Source organism: Nyctereutes procyonoides, unplaced genomic scaffold (genome assembly GCF_905146905.1).
Source record: "Nyctereutes procyonoides isolate TBG_1078 unplaced genomic scaffold, NYPRO_anot_genome, whole genome shotgun sequence".
In the NCBI taxonomy this organism is placed as follows: Eukaryota; Metazoa; Chordata; class Mammalia; order Carnivora; family Canidae; genus Nyctereutes; species Nyctereutes procyonoides.
Window position 1 is genome coordinate 42,852,335 of NW_026575047.1, and position 26,830 is coordinate 42,879,164.

Here is a 26,830-nt window from a genome sequence, read left to right on the forward strand (position 1 = left end):
AAAAACAAAACCTAGGGGCGCCTGGGTGGCTCAGTGGTTGACTGTCTGCCTTTGGCTCAGGTCGTGATCCTGGGGTCCTGGGGTTGAGTCCCACCCACATCAGGCTCCATGCAGGCAGTCTTCCTCTTCCTCTGCTTACGTCTCTGCCTCTCTGTGTCTCTCATGAATAAATAAAATCTTTAAAAAATCTAAATTTTACACTGGTCATCTATGAAGACCTTAGAACTAACAAATATTCACAAGAGTCATCACAAAGCTCCTCTCATCCAAGAGTCATATTTATTGAAGGTATGCTGAATGGAAGCAGAAGGTTAAGGTGAAGAGTTTGTGACAAATGCAGCAGACTACTAAAGAAACCTCTGTGATGCCAGAGTCACACACACAGCTGTAGGAAGTGACCTAACGCACCACTCATAGTTCACAGAAAAGAGTGTTGTGATGCCTTGCCCAGGGATGACTTTTTAGAGATGGGAGAGGGGCAAGCACTTCAGGACAGGATGTTTCACAGCACACCCTGTGGGGCTGTCCACCGAGGCAGACTGCTGATGGCCTGTCTGTCACCACCTTGCTTCTGTGTAAGTCACTGGCTATTGAAGTAGGTGCCTAGGGGCACCTGGTTGGCTCAGGTCATGAACCCGGGGTCCTGGGATTGAGTCCTGCATTGGGATCCCCACAGGAAGCCTGCTTCTCCCTCTGCCTATGTCTCTGCCTCCCTCTGTGTCTCTCATGAATAAATAAATAAAATCTTTTTTTTTTTTTTTAAAGCAGGTACATGGAGAGAGAGAACAAAGTAACAGGGAACATTTTTGAGAGTAGGGTCTAAGTACAATCTCAAGTCTGTGATTTAGCAGCTGAGTACCTTGGACTACACTTCTCTACCAATCAGAGCCTGCATTCCCTCAGGAGTTTAACAAGGATAAAACCACCCATTTCACAGAATTGTTGGGAATATGAAACAAGATCACATGTATAAAAAATTCAATTCAGTGCCGAGTGTACAGTAACCACTTTAAGTGTCTCTCTCTCTTGCTCCCCTTTTACTTTCATATGCAAACTCTTGGCTTTACAAATGCTAGAGAAAACATTTATTGCTAAACCTCTCCTGGTCACAAACAACTTTGGTAAAGTAGAAAAAACTAAGAGGAAGAGCCCACTGGATCTCGTCTCAGGCCATGAGACACTGTCGTGTGTGCACCAAGAGATGACACTGCATCCACCATTTCTGGTTGTTCTTAGCCACTCGGGTATGAAATGTGGGTAAAAGTTGATTTGGCGAGTATGCTTCAACTCTTAATGATTTTATCTGTCTAGTCATCCTGAAGAAACTGCCAAATCTAGCAGCAGCTATTCGTAAGAACAATCTCCTAAATGCTTTTTGGCAGTTTGAGTAAGAGGCAAAATACAGGAAATCTGAATTCTCTTTAGCTAGGAAAATCACTCAGTTTAGTGACCAGAAATAACTACCATTCTGCAGAGGTGGCAGCATCTAGGGACAAGCTGTCATGCACCTAGGAGGGAGCACACAACTATGTCTTAATGAAGACTTGGCAATTTCAAAACAACTTTTGGCTATGAAAAATTTCAAACACACATAAATTTTTAACAATCCTCATGTATCCATGACCCAGTTTCAGTGACTGTCAGTGATTTGATTTTAAAGCTGGAACTAAGAGATATTATCTAATCTGTTTATCTAAGACACAAGTAATAGATTCTGAGAGACATGCCCCTTCAGAATGGTATTCCCCTTGGGGGTGGGTGACGGTTCAGAAGTCTTTACAATGGAAACCTCAAAATCACAGTGGAAATTACCCAAATTCTATTATTAAAAAAAAAAATCATGGTTTCCCTCTTCCTAGATAACCTTAGAGAAGGACATAACTTCCCACAGTGCAGATTTTTTACTTTACAGAACCCACTGAATCAATTCGCTATGAGTAACAATGACAGGAATCCTGAAGTTCAATAAATTTTTCCAAGAACATCTGAAAGACAGCACAAGGAAAAGGAACAAGATGGGAAATAGTAAGGGGAGGCCAAATGGGAACATGGGAGCTAATGGACAAAAATGAAAACAAAGTGTTTGAGGGAACATTAACAGAGGTTTTTAATATGTTCTAGCCCAGAATCCCAGGACATCAAAGCCTCTCCCATAACTTAAACATAGCATCCTCACAGGGTCTTGGAGAACCTCCTCACCCACTAGGCCCAACTGTCCTTATCACTTCTCCAGGGTCATCATGAAGCTTTCATAAAGGCATCTTCACAGCTGCTGTGTTGCTGCTCTTTCACCCCCTCGAGATTAAGACAACCACGTGTGGCACATGACAGACTACCACTTGCTGATTCTGCTGTGGAAAAGCCCACTGTTCTTCTCAGGAGACAAAACAGAACTCGCTGCAACTAGATACAAACGTTAAGCAGAAGAAAAGCAAATCACCCCTATCCCCCACCCCCTTAGAAAGCCTCAAATTGTATGAAAACACAAGGTGACTCATGCACATGCACTTGGCTTTTCATTGGGAAGACGACAGTCTGGGTTCCCCAGCAGAGATCTAGAAAGTTCCAATTAAGCAGGCTAGAGGAGGAGGAGTAACATCACCAAGCTCGGCAGTGAGCTCCAGGCCTAAACACATTAATCAGAAATGACTCTAAGGTTAGTTTACACACATGACGTATTGCAGTCTGAGCTCTGGTCCCTTCCGGCTCACTGACAAGTATTCACCCTCATCTGATTTAATTCACACCAAAGGAACTCCCATTTCTTTAGGATTCAAAACCTGCATGTAACCAGCCACGACTCTACAGAAGATAAAGTGGCCCATGTCTTTTTCTAAGCCTCAGTAACCTGGAGTTCCCTTCTCCAAAAAGGAGGACATACTCTTCTCTATGATCATACAGAGCTGGAGAGATGTTCAGTATGGCTAGCAGGAGTCATATAGTGAGGTGGACAGTACCTTGGGAAAGATGATGCTGTCTACCTCTTCACTGGGTGAGTGAAAGAGGTCAGAGTCACTTCCAGATTCTCTCTTGAGGACACCTTGTTTTGAGGCACACTCTCTGCTTAGTCCAACATCTAGGAAGTTCTCACATTCTGAAAAAGAAAATGACCAATACGCAAAAAAAATTTACTTTTTTTTTCATTCCAGCAATTAGCCTTTTAAGTCAACCAACTAACCTCCCCTCCCCCCTTCCAGTATTAAGAAGCTATAAAGGATACAGTCAGATTAGTAACTCAACTCTGGTATTCCAATTCCAGGGTGACTGTTACTATAGAACAGCCACGAATTTGCCATGTACAAAAAGATAAAATAGTAATTTAGAGCCATTATTCCATCTACATTTAGGTATTTAAGTGGTAATCTTTTCCTCTTGAGAGTTGGAAAATACACACACACACACACACATTTTGCTACTAAAATCAGAAGTCCTTTGTTAGGAAACTATGAGATAGGGAAACCCTACGTTCTTTCTGGAAACTTGTTACCTAGCCAAATATTGGATTAAAAAAGGAGGGGGAGGAAAATCTAATAAAAATATCAGTGTATTACACTTAATGGGTTCTAGCGAGTAATAACAGAAATACAGTTGTTTAACTTCTACCTTAAAGAGATTTGACATTGGGGGAATAATGGACTAAAGAAAAATATATCATCTAGAATCTATCTTCAGTTCAGTAACTAGCACAGGGACTCTGGTAAATCAAACAGAGGAAGCCTGGACAGAAATGTTAGGCCATATATCAAGGAATTCTAACACTTAGTACACTGAAATTAGCAAGGTATTTAACCCATTCTCTCCTATTAATTCTGTAAACAAAAGGGACATATGACCTGGTAACAAAAGAATTAAAAATATCTGTATGTGGTAAAACCAAGAGCCCAAAGAAAGTCGTTTAGTAGGTAGATATCAATCTCATTTGTGAAGTCCGGAGGGTGAAGCATTTCCATTCCAGTTAGCATTTTTATATGGAATTCAAACAGACATATATCAACTCTGCAGGGGATACTAAGTGACAAGGGACACAACGGACACAAGGGATATGGTCACCTAGCAGTTCATGAGAACTCTACCCACAAGTTTTGGTTGAAAGCAGATTCAAGAGGAGCTGACAATACAGGGTAATATCAAAACAAAAAACATTGGTGGTTTTAGACACTATTAATAGACAGCATACCCAAGTCCAAAATGGGGACAGTCTTGCCATTACGTGACAGCTAGACCGCACCCACAGGATTATGTTTGTCCCTAGGTAACATTAAATTAAAACACTGACAAACAGAAATGTATGCATGGTGATGAGGTCACAACAGTGGAAACACCTGAAATCCAAGTGGTTTGCACAGGAGCTTGTGCCGTTCCAGGGGCAGAACAAAAAGGCCACTGAGTGGAAGCCACAGAGCTTTGCTCTAACTAGGCTTCTGGCAATGGGTTGGCAGTTTTATAAAGTAACCACTGTCACTTCACCAGAAGGGGTGGAAAAAGGCTGAATGACTTTGTCAAGAGGTTTCAGAAAAGATGTATACAGAGAAGGGAAGTGGAGATTAGATAACCCACAATGTCTCTTAACTCTCAGGGTCTATGTTTGGACAATAACTGTGCATGTGTGGGATGAGAGATAATGAGAAGTAGTTTTTCCTTTCTGAACTAGCTAATTATTGATCATTAATAAAGTATTTGCCCTGTATTAGCTGGGAATCTTAGAGGAAGAGTCAAAGAAGCATTGCATTGGTATATAGGTCATGCATGAGTTGCCTGTCCATAAAATCACGTCTTCTGTCAGATAGGTATTTGACTAGGTACTGGGAGATTAGCCACATAAAATGAGATATTTAGTGTTTGTGTATGTGTGTGGCGTAGTTTACAACCTTGTAGAAAAGGACATATTAAGAGACAATTTCAAGACAGAACTACACAAAAGATGCCACCAGCAGCAAGGCAGGGACCAGAGATTAATCTGAAAATGTTTCAATTAAAGAGAAAACAAATGACCTTAGTCCATTTCAATCTTGGTTAAACTATTTGAGTGTTCTGTTCAATGGGAATAGCCCTGCCTTTAAAAGCCTGGAAATCATGGGTATTCTGGACTACCCCCTGCCTCCCCCACCCCAATTTCGCAGAGTACGTACTAATCTAGGTGGAGTTTGTGGGTGTGACCTTTCTACTTCTCCCCCTTTCCCCACTTGGAAAAAATTAAAAACTCTGTTTCATGGTTGAGGGGAAAACAGGGTGCTGGCCAAGAAAAGAAAGGGCTGTCACAGCAACTATGCTGAGCCGCTGGCTGTCCAGCTGGCAGTCCAACAAACCACGTCCAAATTCCAGACTGGAAAACAAACCAACTCAAGACATTCTAATGGAAAATTCACAGGGAAGATCCAGACACAGCCATGGTAGGAACAGCTCACCCAGAAAATAAATTCGAGCCAGCACTACAAGGGATCACAAGTCAAACTGGGCTAAGACTCTGCTGTGTGATATAATCCTAAGTGTTGAGTGTGTGTGTGTGTGTGTGTGTGTGTGTGTGTGTGTAGAACAGTATGAAAATTGGGAACAAGAGGGGGAATGACTATGAGCCACTGTGAAACCCCAAAAACGGAGGGGCCCTATAAGACTCATCCTCCCTAAAGCTCATCTCCCCCTGTGGCATGCCTTCTTACAGGCCCTCTTCCTAATGAACCAAGGGCAGCAACACAGGAAGGTGTAAGCAAGAACAATGAGCACTCACAGGGTTTGGAGTCAGAACTGTCTGGCTTAAATATAGATCTGCCTACTTTTAGTAGAAAGATCCCAGGCAAGAAGTCATTTAACCCTTAAAAGTCTTCATTTCCACACCAGTGAAATGGGATGATTAGTATTTCCCTAAAATAGTTGGGAGTGACAGAAAGAATTTATAAAACAGTAACAGAACTCTGCCCTTCGCACACAGCAGGTGTGTGATAAACACACCTAATGAAGTTACGACTTCATTATTAACCGATACTGTGATTTAACAACTATCTGGGTAAGGACATTACCTTGACGTGGGCCAGCCCTGCTTTATGACTCCTGTATAAATCTGCCTATAAACTTTTGTGTCCTGAGACATTAGCTTCTTTAAAAGCTAGCAAAACATGTCATTTTAAAGATGCTCTCTAGTTATTTGGGTCTAAAATTACACATTTGCAAATGAATTATAGCAGGTAAAGGTAGGAAAGGTGACCAGCAGTGCCCAATGGGGTTTGCTAAGCCATGCTAATCATACTGTATTTTTATTTATTTGTAGTTAGAAAAGTTTGTATTTATCCAGAATGGAAGACTATCCATAGTGATTTTAAAACACATTATCTTACTTGGTTTTACACTATTCTCTCTTGAGCCATGTTTATATAACGCAAATGAAATCTCCAAGATCCAAAGGACTCAGAATTCACCAAAAAACTGACCTATGATAAAAAAAAAAAACTCAGATCTGAAGCTCCAAAGCATAATCCAGATCTTAGATGTTGCTACACAGAGAGTTTAAAAACAAACAAACAAACAACAACTCACTCTAAAAAGACCAAAGCAGTTCTGCTTGGGGTTTGGAGCATGGAAAGGAGGTGTCAACAAAATTGAAGAGGATGTCCTCAGGAAAATGCTCAGGGATTCAAAATTCATTTCTTTAAACGAGTAAATTAAACTTGAGCATGAGAAGAAACTTCCCACATTTAACCTTTACAGTTTCACTGCTTGGGTGATTGGGAGTAATTATACTTTCAGAAAATGCCCCAAACAGCTCCAGGAACCAAGATATGGTAAGTAGTATACTTTTAAGTAGAAGATTCTAGGGGGCAGGGTGGGGTGAAAGGGTCAGCTACATCTGTGAGGAGACTCAATCTTCTTACGTGCTGAGCCCTAAACACAACTACAGCATAATATTCTCTATGAGAGAGAAAACTAGAGAAGAATTTTCTCCAACACTCGTATTTGTCTCCAACACTTCCTGGGGAGTAAAGTCTGAGAGCCGAAAATCAGCAGGAAACCTCCTGGAGATAAAGGATTTGGACAGTTGTCTTTAAGTTTAATATAAAGGCAGGACATCCACAGCTAAACTGTTTCTATAAAGATCAGTCACTCAGTCATTTTAAACCAGGTCAGTAAAACTTGTGAAGGTAAACAGAGGTATTGCTCAGTCAAGTCAACTCAAGGGCCCAGGGTACACATTACCACCAGGCACAGAGCCTGAGTGGTATGCACCATGTCATTCAGGCAACACCCCCTAGTGAGGAGAGTTAGTGATGCAAGACAATGGAGTGCACAGACATTAGGGAACTTTCTTTATATCACTGAAAATTAGTGGCTAAACCTGGGTAAAAAGTTAGGCATCTTTATTACCCATAAATCATATGCTGTGTCATTAAGAAGCCATGTCTAAGCAGCTGACCCTCCCCTGTTGCTACTAATACCTCATGGATGCTTCAGGAAAGGCTCAATTGCTGATGATACTTCCAAAGTTTCTGGTTCTCAATCATGACTGTGCAGTGGAATCGCCAAAAGAGCTTTCAAAGATTCTGAGGCCCAGCTCACACCTCAGACCCAGTGAAATCAGTCTCTGGGAGCAGGACCCAGGCAGCAGATTTCTAACGCTCCCCAGATAATTTCAATGTGCAGCCAAAATTGAGGGCCACAGGTTTACTTCTTATTAATAAATATTTAGAGTTTTACCGGACTGGAGAAACCATGATCATATGCATGTGCACAGCATAAATGCCTTCACAGAAGTGGTAAGTCAGAAAGCCACAGGTGATGACTCACTACTAAGATGAAATTTAGGTAATTATATGACTCTACTCATTCTCAGTTGAGACAAAATGCCTACAAGCCCAAATCACATATACTCCTCTTCTGACTTACTGCATGGCCCGGGAAGGAAGGACACATCTCCGAAAAACAGTCTGTAATTAGAAGGGGGCTACAGTGCAAAAATAGACACTTTAAATGCAGTTCTTCAAACAACTGGAAGCTGGAAGATCCCTGCTTACCTGGGCTTTGTGCAGGAGCCAAAAGAGACGTTGCATCAGGGCATGGCTTTATCGTACACCAGCTTTCTCGGTTTATCTGAAGGAAAAAAAGAAGAGATTGACTTTCAGACAGTGAAGTAATGTGTGATGATTTTATAGCTGCTGCAACTGCATCTATTAGCAACATTCCTACCTTTTTCTTTAATACGTTATTGTAAAGCAAGTAAAATTATGACAACAAAAAAATCCTTTTCACTATATAATCAAGGCACACTACATTCAATTAAGGCTCCAATAAAAGCAACAGAAAAAAATAAAGAGGAAGACCTGGTGCAAGCCAAAGGTGAAATAAAAAAAAAAATGACATGCATCAAAGATAAAATACTATTTTATCTCTGAAATTAAAAAAAATACAAAAATAATTTCTATTTATCCCAGAGTTACTATCCGCTGGGGATCAGGTTAAGAATTCCATGGAATTAATTATGAATTTAATGCCCACAATAGCTATAGTAAGTCTGTTCTGTATTACCTTTATCCAAAGAATAACTATACTCAGCAGGGTTGCTGAGGTAGTAAATGACAGGACTGGCAAATGGAAAACAAGTCTATGGGGATCTGAAGCACATTACGAAGAGAACACTCCCTTAAAATAATTAAGAACAAATTCAGCCTTTACAGCTCTCAGTAAGCTTATTAACATCATAACTATCTGCTTTCATTAAATTTAAAATAATATAATTTTTCAATTTACCATGAGATTTCAACAGTCCTCTCCCCGTAATTGATAAAATAGAGAATGAGTAAGGACACAGAAAACCTGAAAAATATTACCAACAACTTTGATCCAACCAATACATACGGAGCAATTCACCCAACAATAGCAGAATAAACATTCTTTTTGAGTACACACGGACCATTCACCAAGACACACCATATTCTGTGGCATAAAAGAAGTCTCATATTTGAGGATTAAAATCTTATTACATACACACTCTGACCACAACAATATAAAAATGAGAAACCAAAATAAGAAGTTACCTGGAAAAACCACAAAGATTTAAAAAACAAAACAACACGCAAAAACTTATTAAAAAATCCATGAATCAAAGAAGAAACCTTCAGGAATCATTGTAGTTAAGTTAAATATCAGAAAAATACCCCAAACTCAAAAATTCAAACATCACATGTAAAAATTTGTGAGACAAGGCTACAACAATGTTTAGAGCAAAATTTATAACATTAAATGCCTATATAAAAAAAGAAAGGTCTCAAACCAATAATCTAAGCTTCTACCTTAAGAAACTAGAAACGAGGACAGACGATCTCAAAGCAAATAGGATAAAGAAAACACAGAACAGATATCAATGAAATAGAAAACAGAAAAATAAAATCAATGAACCCAAAAGCTGGTTCTCTGAAGAGATAGATCATTGAATGGTATCAGTAAAATTCTAGCTAGACTGACCAAGAACGAAAGTTAAAAATTACCAGTATCAGGAATTAAGACAGATCCTACAGACAATGGAAGGATAACAAAGGGATACTGTGAACATTACTGTAACAGATTCAACAAGTTGGAATAAATGGAAACATTTCATGGAAAACACAAACTACCAAAATTTGCTCAAGAAGATAAAGAAAATATGAATACCCTTATTCTATCAAAGACACTGAATTTAATTAAAAACTTTCCTATAAGGAAATCTCCAGGCCCAAAAGGCTTTAGTGGTGAACGCCACCAATCATTTAAAGAAGAAATAATACCAATTCTACACAAATTCTTGCACAAAATAGAAGAGGATGGAACAACATACAGCTCATTTTTTAGGAGTCCAGCATCACCTTGACACCAAAACTAGACAATTGTAAGAAAACTATAAATCAATAACCCTCAGGAACTGAGACGTGAAATCCTAAGCTAAAACTAAGATATGGAATCCAGCCAGCAACACAGAAAAAAGATCAAGTTGTCATGACCAAGTTCATCCCAGGAATGTTGAACAAAATCAATTTATTAACAGACCAAAAACTCCACAAATTAATAATTATCAAGGAATATAGGAAACTGTCTGGCAAAAGTCAATATCTATTCATGATAAAACTCCTAGAACATTGGAAACAGAAAGGAAATTCCTCAGCCTGAATAAAGGGTATCTATTTAAAACAAAAACACCTACAAGTTAACATCACATTTAATGGCTAGAGACTAAATGCTCTTGCTCTGAGATCAAGAACAAGGCAAGAATGTCCATTCTCCACACTTTTATTCAACACTGTATGAGTTTCTAGCCAATATAGTAAAGCAGAAAAAGAAAACTGCATAGGTTTGGAAAGGAAGCAGTAAAACTTTATTCATAGACATGAGCATGATTGCCTATGTAGAAAATCTTAAGGAATCTACAAAAATACTGCTAGAATAAGTCAGTTTAGCAAAGTTGCAAGATACATATACATAAAAAAACAACACTAGTTCTGTGTATTAGCAGTGAATTATTTTTAAAAATTAAAAATAAAAGTAATGCCATTTACAAAAGCATTAATTTAAAATAATTGAGAAAGCATGACAAGACTTGTACTCTAGAAACTAAAAAACATGATGAGGAAAATTAAAGCACGCTTAAATACACAGAAACATTATGTTTATACATAAGAAAATTCAGTCCTGTTAAGTTGTGAATTCTCCCCAATCACTACTTGATTCTAAGATTTACTATAAAACGTACAATCAACAAACCAGTGTGGTACTGGTATAAAGACAGACATACAGATCAGTGGAACAAGAGAGAATCCACAGACCTTCACAGATATGGCCTGCTGATATCTTACAAAAAAGCCTAGTGGTATTCCACTGCTTCTCCCTCTCCTCTCCACTCATGCTCTCTCTCACTATCACTGTCTTTCTCTCTCTCTGTCTTTTTCCAATAAGATAAACAAATCTTTAAAAAGGCAGGGGCACCTGGGTGGTTCAGTCAGTTAAGCCTTTGGCTCAGATCATGATCTCTGGGTCCTGGGATCAAGCCCCACATGGGATTCCCTGCTCAGCAGGAAGCCTGATTCTCCTTCTCCTCTCTGCTCATGCTCTCTCACACTACCTCTGTTTCTCTCTCTCCAATAAAATAAATAGAAAGAAAGAAAGAAGAAAGAAAGAAAGAAAGAAAGAAAGAAAGAAAGAAAGAAAGAAAGAGAAAAGAAAAAAGAAAAGAAAAAAGAAAAAAAAAAGATGCCAAGCGGTATTCTCACAAGGAAAAGAACAGTCTTTTGAACAAATAATCCTGCAACACCTGGATGTCCACAGGCAAACAAAAAACAAGTCTCCCTCAAATCTTATATCGATTATAAAAATCAACTAAAAATATACCTAAATATTAAAGTTAAAACTACAAAACTTCTAGACGAAAACATAGGGGAATATTTTTTATTCTTGGGTCAGGCAAAGATTTCTCTGCACACGTAAAAATTCTGATAAAACTATGTCAAAATTAAAGTCTTTTTCTCTTCAAAGGCACTATTAGGAAAATGAAAAGGCAAACCACAGACTGGGAGAAATTATTTACAGAGTATTTATCTGTTAAAGGACTGGCAATATAAATTATATTAAAATACACTTAGGAATCTACATTAAAATATATAAGTATTAAAATATAACAAAAAACCTCTTACAATGTCATAAGACAACACTTTTAAAATGGGCAAAAAGCCTTGAGAAATATTTCATCAAAGAATATATATGACTATCAAAGAACAGGCACCCAACATCATTAGTCATCAGAAAAGAGCAAACTGGAACCACAAAGAGGTAATGGTCCACATCTATTAGAATGGTTAAAATTAAAGACTGAAAATACCAAGTGTTGACAAAGATGTGGAGCAACTGAACACGGAGACACTGCTGAAGAATATACAGCCACTTTAGTAAACAGGTGAGCAATTTCTTATAATGTCAAACAGACACTTACATACAACACAACAATCTCACTGATGGGTATTTACCTAAGAAAACCATATCTTCAACAAAGAATTTTACTGAAATTTTCACAGGGCTTAACTCAGAAGAGCCCCGAACTAGAAACAATCCGATTTGCTGTCAATAGGTAAATGGATAAACAAAGAGTGGTACATTCATAAAATGCAACAGACTCACAGTAAGAAGGAATGAACTACTGATACATACACATGGATAAGCCTCAAGATCATGATGTTAAGATAAAAGAAAAAAAGCCAAACAAAAAACATTACCTAGTGTACAGTTCCATTTACACAGTATTCTAGAAAAGGCAAAAAGTAGTGTGAGGAGACATATTAATGATTAGACTAGAGGAACAGAATGATTGCAAGGAGACAGGAGGGAACTTTGGGGATGATGGCAATATTCCTACCATGACTGCAGAAGTTATTACGCAGTTTAAACGTTTGTCAAACTCATCAAGTTGTGAACTTAAACTGGTTTTTTATTTTACTGTATATAAATTATATTCCGATAGACTGGAAAAAAATCCCCTACGTGTAATATGTATTTTTAGTTATAACTCCCTAGCACCCTAACATTATAATTCTTTAGTTTCATTAACATTGTAAGAAACTTTGCAAAAATTCTTTATCATAGAATATTTTTCATTGCCTTTTCAATTCCATGGCCAATGAGTAAATTGAACATTCTTGGCTTTCAATATAGAAGGGACTGACTGACTATAGTTTTCATGTCATTTTAGGCATTTGCATGGTATAAAAAGTTAAAACAATCTGCAAAATATATAACATATAAATAATACTGTGAATATATTAATATTGAAAGAATGAAATTAAGTCTCTTTTTTTAAAAAGATTTGAGAGGAGCAAACATGAGCGGGAGGAGGGGCAAAGGGAGAGGGAGAATCTCAAGCAGCCTTCCCACTGAGCCTGGAGCCTGACGTAGCACTCAAACCTGAAATTGTGACTTAAGCCAAAGCCTTGGAAGTTTAACCGAATGAGCTACCCAGGTGTCCCTAAATCAAATCTCTAACTGAATACATTAATTTCTGAGTAATAGTGGTGAGAACACGTTAATGCTGGAAGAATATTCTTCAGGGTGTCTTCTATCTCTCCATGTCTTGTGAGCAAAGGCACTGACTGTCCTGTTCTAAACTATCTTTTCAAAAAGCGTCTGTGTATCAAACAGCCTTGGGAGATAGATTGTTTCTTTCTGAAGCAAAGGGTAGGTTTGTTTACTGTCCACATAATAAAGATAATGTCCCAGTCAAGGGCAAAGATCAGGCAGGCTCACTTCCCATTATAAAAACTGAGGTTTCCTAAGGGTGGGGTTTCTCAGTAGTGACACGGCACCCACCTGGGCTCCTCTGTGCTGGCCTTGGGGAACTTGGGAACAGAAGGAATCAACAAGGAAGTGATACTCTTGGTGCTTTTCATGCAATGAGTAATCAATTCATCTGTCTCTGGATCCAGGAGCCCTGTGACTTCAGCCTAGCATCCATGAAACTGTCAGGCTAACTTGGGAGCCCACAAGTTGGGTAAAATCTCAGACCTATCGCGATTTTGAGAATAAGTATATTGAATAGTATTAAAACATTTCAACACAGTGGCAGGCAAAAGTCTCTTGAAAGGATTTCATCTATGTAGTGAAAAACCTTAATCTGATTTAGTTTTTCACTGAATGATTATGCTTGACTGAACATAACAGAATATTTTAACTTTTCTGTTTTCCCAAACTTTTCTTTACAAATTACTTCTTGGTTTTTAAAATTTATTTTTGCAAATCTTCTATTTTGTAGTATCTTTAGGTTGACAGGGAAGTTACAAAGACCACATAGAGTTCTGATAGAGCCCTCCCTCACCAGTGACTCCAATGTGAATTATCTTACATAACCCTGGTACATGTGTCAATAGCAAGAAATTGACATCAGTACATTACTACTCACTAAATTCTAGACTTGATTTGGATTTCATTTCTCTTTCCACCAAAGTTCTTTTCTGTTCCGGGATGAAAACCAGGATACCACAGTGTACTGAGTGAGTGTGTGTGTGTGTGCGCGCGCGCGTGTGCGTGTGTGTGTGTGTAATTTGGCATTTTAACATCTTTAGTAAAGAGTAACCCATACATTCTAAACTCACCCACCTAAATGTATGATTCAATGGTTTAGGATATATGCAGAGCCATGTAACCATTACCAATGTCTAAGTTGAGAACATTTCATCATGCCAAGAAGATACTGTATCCCCTAGAATCCACACCCTACCCTGACTTCCATTTTCCACTTCTGGGCACTCATGAATCCATTCTCTGTCTCTGTGGATTTGGCTACTCCAGACACTTCATATACATTATGTGGTCTTTGGTGACTGGCTTCTTTCACTCAGCAAAGTGATTTCAAGGTTTTCCCAGGTCAGAGCATGCATTAGTATTTCATTCCATTTACTACCAAATAATCTTTCACTGTGTAGGGATATCCACACTTTACTCTTCAATTGATGGACATTTGGGCTGTTTTCACTTTTGAGCGGCTTGGAATAATGCGGCTATGAAAATCCATATACCAGTTTTTATTTGGGTGTGTTTTCATTTTTCCTGGGTTTATATCTAGGAGTGAAACTGCTGAGTCATGTGATACCTTCATGTTGAACATTCTGAGGAATTGCCAGACTTTTCCAAAGTGGCTGCACCATTTGACATCTCCATCAGTAATATATGAGTGTTTTATCTTTTCCCATCTGTGCCAAGACTAGTTATTGTTCTTGTCTGTAGCCATGCTAGGAGGTGTGAAGTGGTATCTCATGAGAGTATATTATTTTTTTAAAAGGAAAATATGTTTTATAACCTGTTGGTTACTTTCTAGGAAGACAATATTAATCTGTAATGCTCATCACCCTCAGGTTTGTCGCCTTCTTTAAAAAAGTATTAAATAACTTCTGTATATCAAATCATTATATGAAGCCTTAAAAGCAGAAGTAGTAAAGTGTCCTGAAAGGATTCACAGTTTATGTGAGACAGATGTGAAAGTGCCTTGCACACAGAAGGCATTAAAATGTCTGCTGCCTGGGACAATATGTGCCATAATTAATAGAAAGGAGAAAGAGTGGAACACCCATAAGGAGTAACCGTGCTTTAAATGCTGCATGCATTTCTGGCCAGGTCACAAATGACACAAACAGAGACACGGGGCCAGAGTTAACGACTCTCTTCTTCCGTTCCATGCAAGGCATTGCACAATATATCGAGTGGGAAAGTCAGAGACTGCCACACCCTTGTAGAAGCAGAAGAATTCAGAGAGCTTAGTTTCACAGAAGTTAAGGAAGCAGAGGGCTGAAATGAGAAGGTCAGTCCACAATGCCAACCACCGCAGAGAAATCAAATAGATTTTTAAAAAATTTAGAAGTTACTGGACAGGGCAACTGTGCATTTTCTCATGACTTTAAAAAGAGCAGGCTTTTTAACAGGACAGGTAAGATCAGAATTAAAACTGTAAAACATCTCTTGATATCTCTAGATTCACAGTACTTTACAGTTTGGGTTAATACTAGCAGCTAGACTGGACCTCTCTCCTGCCCCAGGAGGAGGCGTGATGCCATTTTAGAGAGGAGGCCATACACATTGTGAGGCTAGATTTAGGGATAGTATCCTTGCATGTGAACTATATCGTATTGGTAACTGTGTCTACTCCAAAGACTGAGCTTCTTGAGAACAGAAGCACATCTTTATTCCATGGGTCTCCTGACGAAGTAGTAAGCATGGGGTTCATCGTGGATGCTTAATTAATAATATTTGATTTCCTTATCCTCAGTAATTTTACAGAGAATGAAAAGTTAGGAGAGCCTTTAGAATGATCACTCTGCCTTCCTTTACCAGGTTCATAAACAAAGCAGCGGTCAGTGGAGGCGAAGTAATCCTCGAACAAATCAGCACAGTATGCTGAAGCAGTAGGGCTTTGACTTCGCTTCCAATCAATCTAGCTTCTTTCCCCATCCCCACAAGGGCCTCCCCTTACTTTTTTGTCTTGGAATTCAACAACTGCTTAAACAAGTTTTAATAACAATACTAAACTAAAAAAATCTGGCAAAGTGCATTTCGGATCTCTGGAGAGGATTAGCTGGAAAATAGAATCACTGTTTATTTTAGACCAAAATATTTAGAAAATAAATTATCAAAATGAAACTAATATATGGAACCGTGGGCACGAATTTCTGAATATCAGAATGCCATAACTGAGAGAAATGTTCTGTTTCAGATTCCTTTGTCTAGACGGCCATTTCAGTGGCCGACAGGTAACTAACAGTGATGTGCTGAGGAGGCTCATGGCTGCTGCAGACACTAGAGACACTTCAGCACATCTGGGCTCGAGGCAGTTTTAGCCAGTTCCCTCTTTTGAATTAAGACTAGTTTACAAACATTTAAAAGTAAAATCTATAGGGGCACCTGGGTGGCTCAGTGGTTGAGTGTCTGCCTTTGGCTCAGGTCGTGATCCCGGGGTCCTGGGATCAAGCCCCGTATCAGGCTCCCTGCTGGGAGCCTGCTTCTCCTTCTGCCTGTGTCTCTGCCTCTTTCTCTGTGTCTTTCATCAATAATTAAGTAATATTTTTTTAATTAAAAAAAGTATAATCTATATTGAAAAATGATAACGTTTTGAGTACATCAAGACATTTTCCACCACGGAAGGATGGGGAAATCTAGCATAAGGCCTCCTAAAGCTCTCTTGCAGTCAGTGGCACACAGATCCATTCATACAGCTTGCTGGTAGGTGTTCTGGGGGCACCTACCTTAGGCAAGAAGCAGTATTAAGGTGCAGCAACAAAGAGTAGAATAAGATGGGGTACTGACTACAGTTTATATGGTAGGTCTCACAATTCAAATGTGTTAGGCACCTTTTTTAACTGGAAACACCATGGGTTACATTTGCCTCCATACCCAAAGATGACAGAGGTATATAACCCTATGAAATGACTCTAACTGTGGACCACAGGTCAAGAAACACTGATTAGTCACTGAAATACAATAGGTATACAAATACCAGAAACCCAGAGAGATAAGGAAGCTCCTAGAACTTAAAGATAATTTCTGGTTCAGATAGTTGAGAAAAGCTTATTAGCAAAGGTGGTGGTATATGTGGTGGGCCTTTCATTGGGGCAGTATGCTCCAGAGAGAGGGGAGAAGAGACAAGGAATTCCAGCCATGTGAAACAAAGGATGAGCCATCAGTTTGGACACTTCAGAGTTGGAGTTCATAAACTTTAGTGGTGCAGACTCCTTCCAAGAATCTGAGGGAAGCCATGTTTCTTACCAGAAACATGCATGTGTGTTTCTAGTCAGTGGTTCTGGAGCATATCCTGAGAACCCAGATTAGAGACCTTTTCCTTAGATGTTTCATGAGGAGCACAAAAAAAACCCAAAGGTGCCCAGGAAGAACAAGGGGTACGGCTACAGTGAATCTAGGCTTTACTCCCAAACAAGGGTGGATACTTCCCCCAATTACATAAGCAAGGGAGTGAGAGACATATTATGGCAGGAACATAACTCTAGAAGAAGTGTATCAATAAAATGGGGTAGTTGGGAGGAAGGAAGCATGGGACATCATGACACAGAGTCCAGAGGAGGAGCCTGAAACTGGACTAGGCTAGCAGCAGCATGTGGCTGGACCAGAATGGCATCCTCTGGAGACAGAAGCAGCAGCAAATCAGTAAGCTAGCACAAAGGGCGGAATCCACAGAAATAAGAAAAAGAAGTCAAAATTCACCATTTAATAAACAGGAAACCCAATGGAGAAGAATATAATGATGCACTCAATTGGACTATGCTGAGTCCGAGGTATTCAGATATCTTTCAAATAGTGAAACATGAAGCAGCCTGGAAAGCTTCTACTTCTAGCCTCTTACAGACATAACCAGCACAAAAGTGAGTATTAGGGAAATGTACGTAAGTCATAATCACAGTGAGATGCTGCATCATGCCTATTAGGGTGGCTACAATCGACTCCCCACCTCCAAAAAACCACCGAGGAAATGACATGTGTTGGCGAGGGCACAGAGAAATTGGAACCTCATGCTCCACTGGTAGGAATGTCAAATGCAGCAGTCACTGTGGAACTGTATGCTGGTTCTTCCAAAACCGACATGGAGAAGTGCCATATAATCCAGCAATCCCACTTCTCGGTACATGCTAAGAAGAACCAAAAGCTGGGAAACACACACCGATATTTGTACCAACTTCAACAGTAGCACTGCTCACATACAAAAGGGGGGAAACACCTCAAATGTCCATCAAGAGATGAATGGATAAATAAAATGTGGTATGTACATAGAATGGAATACAATTCAGCCTTTAAAAGGAAGGGAACTCTGACACATGCCATGACATGGATGACCCTGCAGACATGACGCTAAGTGAAATAAGCCAGTCAGCAGAGTACAAATATTCTATGATTCCATGTATGTGAGCCAACTGGAGGAGTCAAACTCAGACACAAAAAATAGAACAGTGGTTTCCAGGGACTAGGAGGAGGAAGAGAGAAAGTAGTATTATTGTTTAATGGGTAGAGTGTCTCAGTTTGCAAAGATGAAAAAGTTCTGGAGATGGATGGCAGTGACAGTTGCACAACAATGTGAATATACTAAAATGCCACTTGAACTGTATACCTAAATGTGGTAAATTTTGTGTTATGTATGTATTCCCACAAAAAAAAAAAAAAAAGAGTGTGGCAATTAGAGATAAGCAAGCTTGTTTCGACAAAAGTGGTCAAGTGGCCCACATAGTCAGAGGCAGAGCTGGAATTCTGGGCCAGATGCTACCAATCATGGTCAATGCCATTAACCAGAGGGCAGACTCCATGTGCACCGAGTGTGGAAAAAATGTCAAAACATGTATCAGCATTTTCCACCACATCCTGCATACACTGACAGCACCACCAAGCATATTGTCTTCTTGTGTGAACATACTGTTCTTACTATATAAGTAAACAGCTTAAGAGATATAAACTGGATTACAAAACATCTCCCCCATCCTTCTGTGTTTCAGAATCTGATGTCACAGATAAATCTGCCCTAACTCTCCATCTATTCTTCAACAACCGTTTCTTTCTTACACAGAGACAATTTAAAGACCACACTATGTGGCTATATTTGAAACATTTTCAGAGTGCTTCCTACAGGCCAGATACAAGGCCAAGCCCTTAGTACAAACATAGTAACACACCTTTTTGCCCACCCGTCAGTCTCTTTTCTAAAAGGTGACCTCTAAGACAGATTTTTCCATAAACAGATGATAAGCTGGTTCTCTGTACTAGCAACACGTTTTTTAAGCAGCTCTGAGATTAGGCTTGGCAAGATTCTGATTGTTAGCAGAATCAGAAAGCAGAAAGGGAAGAAACAAGTGTTGAGATGCTAATAATTTGAGTTTAAGAGAAGAACGAAGATGATTATGAGCCCCTCTCCAGATTTTGCCCAATGGAATCTTTGCACTAGTACAAGCAAGACACAGGACTGGCAACTGACTGAACGGGTAGGATAAGGAAGAGTTCAAGACGATGCAGAAATTTTGTTTAGCAAGCAGCTAGAAGTGAAGAAGACCAACACTCTGCCATTATATATCCACGTTTGTAGAGGAAGAAGTTACCAAAAACCTTTCTGACTCTGCCCCCATTTATGATTCTTTAGCTAAAAAGCACATTTAGTCCTTTGTCCATACTATCTCCGTTATACCTAGATCATGGACACAACAGGGATTCAGCATCCAAAGTTCAGATGAGCTATGGTGCACACGGGACACAGGACAATGGAAGCTCCAAAGAAACATCAGGTCATTCCGGTCATTTTTCATTTTTGCTGTGAAGCCTGGGACTCCTTGTGAGCATCTAAACTGCACCCATGTTGGGTTCCCATCAGTCTGAAAATAGAGCTGTACATATTTCCAGTAGAGAGAACTGCCTTTTGTTTTGGGCAATGTTTCTCCTACTGTTTATATCTGAACATCCTAATAATACAAGCCCACGGTTACACCCAGCCTTCCCAGCCATTGCTCATATTTACTTCCTCTGCAACTGTCTCAGGAGATCCAGCCGGAGTTATCAAGCTGAACAAAAGGAAGCAAAAACCCACCATCCGGACATGGAAGCCAACACATGAGTCAAAATCTTTTCGGGGAATCAGACTACAACTGAGCAGACATGCTCGGCTGTCCTCAGTCCTTAGCCTCCTTACATCTTTTGTTTGATGCAATGCGGAACTGTCTTAGAGCAAGCAAACTTATGAAGGATATGTATTTCTTGGGAAAATGGCCCTAGACTCAAAGACAAATTACTCCTTTGAGCTTTAGCTAATGAGGTCATGTGGCCTGCCTAAACATCATGGATAGGGACAGGTTGTCCTCTGTAAATAATTTCATTTAATGGGATCCCTGGGTGGCGCAGTGGTTTAGCACCTGCCTTTGGCCCAGGGCGCGATCCTGGAGACTCGGGATCGAATCCCACGTCGGGCTCCCGGTGTATGGAGCCTGCTTCTCCCTCTGCCTATGTCTCTGCCTCTCTCTCTCTCTCTCTCTCTCTGTGTGTGACTATCATAAAAAGAAAAATAATAATAATAATAATAATTTCATTTAATGCACCCATAACGTGGTTGCAAATATCATAAGCATTCACCTGACACTCTTAATAACTAGCTACAAAGTATGCTCTCAATAAATCATCAATAACAAGAAGAATCCTATTATTATTCGTAGGCAGTATGTTTTTCTAGGTACCCAAAGTTATAAAATTAGTAAAAGAGAAATGGCTCTTGGGACTAAAATCAGTTTACATTAGCAGTCAATTCTAGATACTGATGCCCTTCTTTTTGGTCTAGTTGTGCAAAAAGTTTCAGATATGTAGTGTCCTCTGGTGTTAACACTGGTCTCAGGAAAACTCATCACGAGTTTAGCTACTGAACTACGTTAGGTGACAACTTCTATTGTTTACCAACCTGTGAGTTCCCTACTAGCTTTTTGAAGGATGTTGACAAAAGTGGGCCTGTTTGTACCAAAGGGTTCCTGCTAACAATAAAATTCTTCCATATCCCTTTTTGAGCATGTGATTCAGAGTTACCAACCATTTCTTGCAGGAGCAAGAAGTTATACACACATAGAGAGGGAGTAGTCAGGAGAATGTCATATGCTAAGGAAGAGCAATATGTATGTGTATACTGGGCTGGGGGCTGGAGGGGTAAGTGACCAAGGGATTGTTAACTTATGCCTTATTATTTAGCGAAGAATTCAGAAAGGAGGTAAGATTTCAGGGATGCTAGAGGTTGATGATGGGGATCAGCAAGAGCCGATCTAAGGACAGAGACCAACAACGTATGTAGCTTCAGGAAAAACTTAAGGGAAGGCCTTGATGCAGAAGAGCTACCATGAAAGGGGCTGTACAGAACTGACGAAGGGAACAGATCGGAATGCAGCATAAGCCAAATAAAGCACAGGTACATAATCTAGGATGAGAATTGTGAAGCTAATCCGCAGTGAATTACTAGGATGCCAATGGGAAGACCTGGAGTCTTAAATGTGGAATTCCATAGTGGGAGGCCCACAATCTTAATTTTGTGTTTATTGTTATACTCTATCTCCGTGTTCATACATCAACCTTTTAGTACAACGTATGTAGCATGAAGTGTAGGAATCCTTACTTAGAAATCTTGATAGATCAATTCATTCAATTAACAAAACTTTTTGAGCATTTAATACAAATCAGGAACATCGTTTTCAGTGTTTAGATATAGCAAACAGATGAAAAAAATTACAAGCTCATTTGTATAAAAGAGCAGACTTCCACAGATAAAAAAGTGGAGAACATACACATGATCACTTGAGAACTGAAGTGGCATATACACCCAAACATTATTTTTTTTAAAAACACTAAAGGTACTAAAGTTCAAAATGAAAGATAACTGGCGAATACTTCTGAATTATTTTAAAAAAAGCATTGTGGAAAAAAAATCTGCAAAAAATTGTGCAAAAGGAATTAATTTGTATGAGGCCATGAGTCTGCCCTAAGTGTTACAGAAAGAAATCCTGTAATGGGAAAGAAGTGATAGAGGTAGGTTCTAAGATTATTTCCAACAGGAAAGTTGGAATCTAAGAGTGCCTAGGTAGTTTAGCTGGTTCATCTCAGCTCAAGTCTTGATCTCAGGGCCATGAGTTCAAGCCCCACATTGGAGCCTACTTAAAAAAACAAACAAAAAACCCCTCCAAAAATCCAAAGTCTTAGAAAAGAAACACGTATGTATTTACAAATGAAAACTGATTCACATGTTCATGTAACAAAAGGCACTGTTGACTTGAAGAGGAGGTCTAGGATAGCAAGAAAAAAGCATGAGCTCTGAAAAAAATCAGATCTGGGTTTGCATCCTAGGACCTATTACACGAGCTCTGAGACTTTTGGAAAATTATGGGCTATCCCTATCTATTTTTCCACATGTAAAACGACACAAACTAGGAATGTAAAAATGAAATGCTTGGATCTCATATCCATCCACTTTTTCCCACTTCAGACCACAAAACCAAGTTACCATGCCTTGGGCTGCCGTAATGGCAGCCTACCTCATCCACACACAGCCAGAAGATCTCTTCAAAACATTATTTCAGAAGTAATGTATCCAAACAAAGCCAACTTCTCATGGCTGTTTTTCTAAGTCCCATTATGACTCTTTCGATACTGCTCCTCTGCTAGGCCAGTGTGTCCCTGTCTAGTGGCCCTTCCACTGCTTCCCTGAGTACCTCAGGTCTCTGCATTTCCTGTTCAGTCTCCCTGGAACACTTTCGCTTGGGCTAGCTGGCATCTTACTATCCTCTGGGGATCAGTTTTTTAAATGTTGGCACCTCAGAAACACCTTTTTATCTAAAACAGGCCTTCTGATTATTTTCTATATAGCTCACTGCTCATGCCTGTCAAATTGTTTATAGTAATGCATACTTTTTCATTTCTCTCTTTAATTGTCCATCTTTGAGCAAGAAGAGGATTTTAAAGAACTGTGTACCCCTTGGACTTAGCACTGTCACTGGCATCAAATAGGTCATTAATACTTTTTTTTTTTTTTTTTTTTTTTTAAGATTTCATTTCCTCACGAGAGACACACAGAGAGAGGCAGAGACACAGGCAGAGGGAGAAGCAGGCTCCTCACAAGGAGCCCGAAGTGGGACTCAATTCCAGGACCAGGATCACGCCCTGAGCCAAAGGCAGATGAGTTCAACCACTGAGCCACTCAGGTGTCCTATTAAATGTGTGTCTCTCAATGATGTAACCTCCTCTGCCTCCAAAGGGGGGGAGGACACATGAAACTTAGCTATATTACTTCAAACACTATTTTCAGGACTCCTAATGTTTACTTGTCAACAATGCCTATTTTCTGAGAAGTGAAGTTTTCTCTACTGAAACTCTTATACAGTTGGCAGCACAGTATAAAATATTAAAAGAATACAAATTCACTTAAAAAATTCACTTAAAAAACTTAATTTTGGGCAGTCCAGGTGGCTCAGCGGTTTAGCGCCGCCTTCAGCCCAGGGCCTGATCCTGGAGACCCAGGATCGTGTCCCACGTCGGGCTCCCTGCATGGAGTCTGTTCTCCCTCTGCCTGTGTCTCTGCCTCTCTGTCTCTCATGAATAAATAAATAAAATCTAAAAAAAAAAAAAAAAAAAAAAACCTTAATTTTGTCCTTTATTAGCTGTGGCCTCGTTAAAAAAAAAAAATCACATCTTTGTCAGTCAAGTACTTCATACTCTCACCATGGCTCAAGAGATCTAGAGAAGCCTGACGCTCTTCATATGAACATGGAGGGGAGGGGGGGCAGGTGATGAGCCGGTGCCTGAGCAATAAGTCTCAAATGAAACGACGTACATGGAAGTGTTTTGTTAAAACTGTGAAACAGCATTTCTGAGCCCAATAAGCCCATGCTGATCTGGCTCCACTCATAAAGGTTTTCATGCCCAGCTAGATGGAAGAGTACTACCCATATTAGCATTATTTTAAATGTTTGATATTCCCTGTGATGCCTTGACTAGGATGTTCTATACTCCCTCCCTCTTTTCCCCCCAGACAGGTAAAATCATCAAGAGTCAAGCATATAAAAGTCCTAAAAACTAGGCTCTTCTAAATATATGAGGACATAAATTTTAAAACACCACTGTGCTTTCACAGAAGTAATCCTATTTCAGAGAAACTAAAATTAACAACATCTTGGAACAAATTCAAAATGCCAAGTTCCCAAACTGCTCTCAGTCTAGGCCTAGCAAGTCAGACAAGTACCTGACAGAAATTAGGAGGGATAGTGACACCACTCTACCACAAATCATGACTCCTACCTGGCTTCTCATCCAAGGTGTTATTTCATTGGCTTCTGTGTCTGGCCTTCTAGACCTGTTTCTTGGCCTCGATGGACCAATAAAAAAATTAGAAAGTCTCAAGTAATCAACTGAATTGATAAACTGATAACACAGTTCCAAAATTTCTTTACCAGGGCAATACATTACCACTCTGCCTACCCCCTGCTAGCTCTATACTTTCACAAGTTCAGGTATGGAGGTTCTCTTGGCAACTGTGAAGCACTTGGCTGGCTTCTAATTTCCCCTGCCTTTGCCAGAAAACTGCTAAATTTCCAAAAAGTGCTAATTGAGCCGTCCAACATTCCCAGACTTCCATCTTATGGCTGGAGGAGTCCTTACTAATTTTAGATTTCAAGGATGCTTTCTGTGAGCAATTAGCTCTTCAGTCTCCACCCCCATCCTGCTTAGACACCCAACATCACTAATGCCAAGAAAACAAATACATCAACAGAGCTCATGAAAAGCAGTCAAACCAAAGCAGAAGCACCACTTCGCAACTTTAATAAATAGGTTGGAGACCCTTCCGAAGGGAATAAATGTTGTCCATCTTGCCCCTAAAGAGTTTCAAGAGACAGCAGAAAACAACAGGTAGGAAAGATTCAGACGAAAGACAGAGAAAAGGAGACCAAGAGAAAGTGATACCCAGACAGATGGGGCTGGAGCAGGGGAGGGTGAGGGAATGGGAAGCACAAGACAGAGACGTCTTGGGAAAGAGCAACTCTGAAGGCAAATTTCTCCCATTGTGATTTTCAAGAGTATGAGTTCTCCTGAGCCTTAGAATGCATTTTAAAGCAAGCAAAATGACATTTCAAAAGTAAGTATGGCTCACTACTGATTCTTAAGCCCTCCATACTCTGTTCAGGTATTCTTCTAACAACCTTAAAATCACCAATCTCACCCCTCCACCTTCTACTTTTCACACAACTTCTCAGCCTTTCTCCCAGTACAGGGCAGCCAGGGATTGAGTTACTGGATGCAGAGAGATAAAGGAGCTTGAGAACTTCGGGATTCTGAAGTGTGGCCCTTACCTTCAGCAACACCACATCCACAGTCCTGTCCACCTTGGAGATGTCACATAGGCTGTAGCGCCTCTTGTGCCGTTCATACATTTTTGTTCAAATTGCACTCCCCCAAGTCCAGAGTTTAAAATTTCTCACGCTGAGCTGGAGATCTGTGCCTTCTAGACTCCCCTCTCTATAAAACTCTCAAAGGGTCCAAAATTGATTAAAAAGAAATGGAGTGGAATCCAATTTCTTGAACTGATGACGGAGGACTTTCTGGCAACTTCAGAGCACTAGGATGATAAATTTGTAATTCATAATATGAACAGTAAGTGCCTCCCGATGCTATACTTTATGCAGATCTTGAGTGAAAGAGAAGCACACAGCATTTCCATCACTGGCGACAACTCCAGTAGAAAAATTATTAATGAGCCGGCTAAGCATAATGGCCGACACACGTGGGGGAAAAACCCAAGGCAGGCAATAAAAATCCAGTATGTACTTTGTCAGGAAAAGCAAAAGAGAGAAAAAGGTAAGACAACTCTATTTCAAAGGGATTGCACGAAAACATCCTCATTCTCTCATTAAATTCTGTTCTTGTTTAAAAAAATAATAACAAGGAAAATAAATTTTTCCTTTACAGGAAAATAAAAAAAAAATAGCAGATGCTTGGAGATTCTGTTCAAAGTAGAGTCTTTAGCGTCAGCCTCTTGCTCGCTAGGCAGTAGGGCTTGGTTCTGACTTCAGTTGAAAATCTCTAATGACAGCAGAGAAAAAGGAGAAAAGAAAGACCACTCCTCCTGCGCTACTCCCTCCTCCCTCCTTGGGCGCTGGCTCTTTCCTACCCCAGCCCCCCTTTCCCTCACCCTCAGGAACGTCACTACTTGCCCTTTTAGCTCCAGACCAGCAGCCTTGGAGGTTTGAAAACCTAATTGCAGTGGGAACATGATTCATCCACAGACAGAGAAGAGAAAAACAAGGCTTCCTTTTCCAACCCACTTCCTCCTCCTCCTCCCCTCCTCCTCCTCATATTGTCCCCTATGAAAAAGGCTCTGTCAGGCATTGCAAGATGCAACTCGAACGCTATGATGTTGGAACAGTACGATAATAAAAGGGGGAGGATGTCATCCTAAACGACACGAGCAAGTACAATATACTTATCTATTCCACGAAGTACAGAAAATTGAAACTACCCAAGGCGTACACCACAGCTCCCTGCCAAATGCAAACCAATGATTTAATATAAGAAAAATGTCAGCCAAGTATTTCAGGGCTATGTCTCTAGGATCCACAAGTGGCTCCCAAAGTACCTAACATGGTGTAAAAATCATCACGAGTTCATCTGTTTGCTTTTTTTTTTTTTTTTTGAGGCGGGGGTGGGTGGGGAGAAAGTGAGTCATAGAGGGGCTTTAATGGATACTAAGAGAAAAAGAGTGGAATGAATGGGCACACACGGGGATACTTTTTCTGAGTGAGGAGGGTCACCTAAGCCAAACCACCTATGCTGGGATGCCTTACCCCCT

General features: G+C 39.9%; 1 protein-coding gene across 3 annotated transcripts in view; it reads right to left on the bottom strand.

The window, feature by feature from the left end:
* The window catches only part of AKAP13 (A-kinase anchoring protein 13), a 324,337-nt gene that overhangs the window by 86,300 nt on the left and 211,207 nt on the right, over nucleotides 1-26,830 (bottom strand). For 2 of the 3 annotated variants that reach the window (XM_055326518.1, XM_055326519.1), the window contains exons 9-10: nucleotides 8,001-8,076; nucleotides 2,958-3,094 (exon numbers count right to left, since the gene is read on the bottom strand). In XM_055326518.1, the coding sequence (XP_055182493.1) occupies nucleotides 2,958-3,094; nucleotides 8,001-8,076 (213 nt within the window). Of the gene's footprint in view, nucleotides 1-2,957; nucleotides 3,095-8,000; nucleotides 8,077-25,334; nucleotides 26,066-26,830 lie in introns of those variants that run through there. The other variant, XM_055326520.1, reaches the window with a different exon arrangement.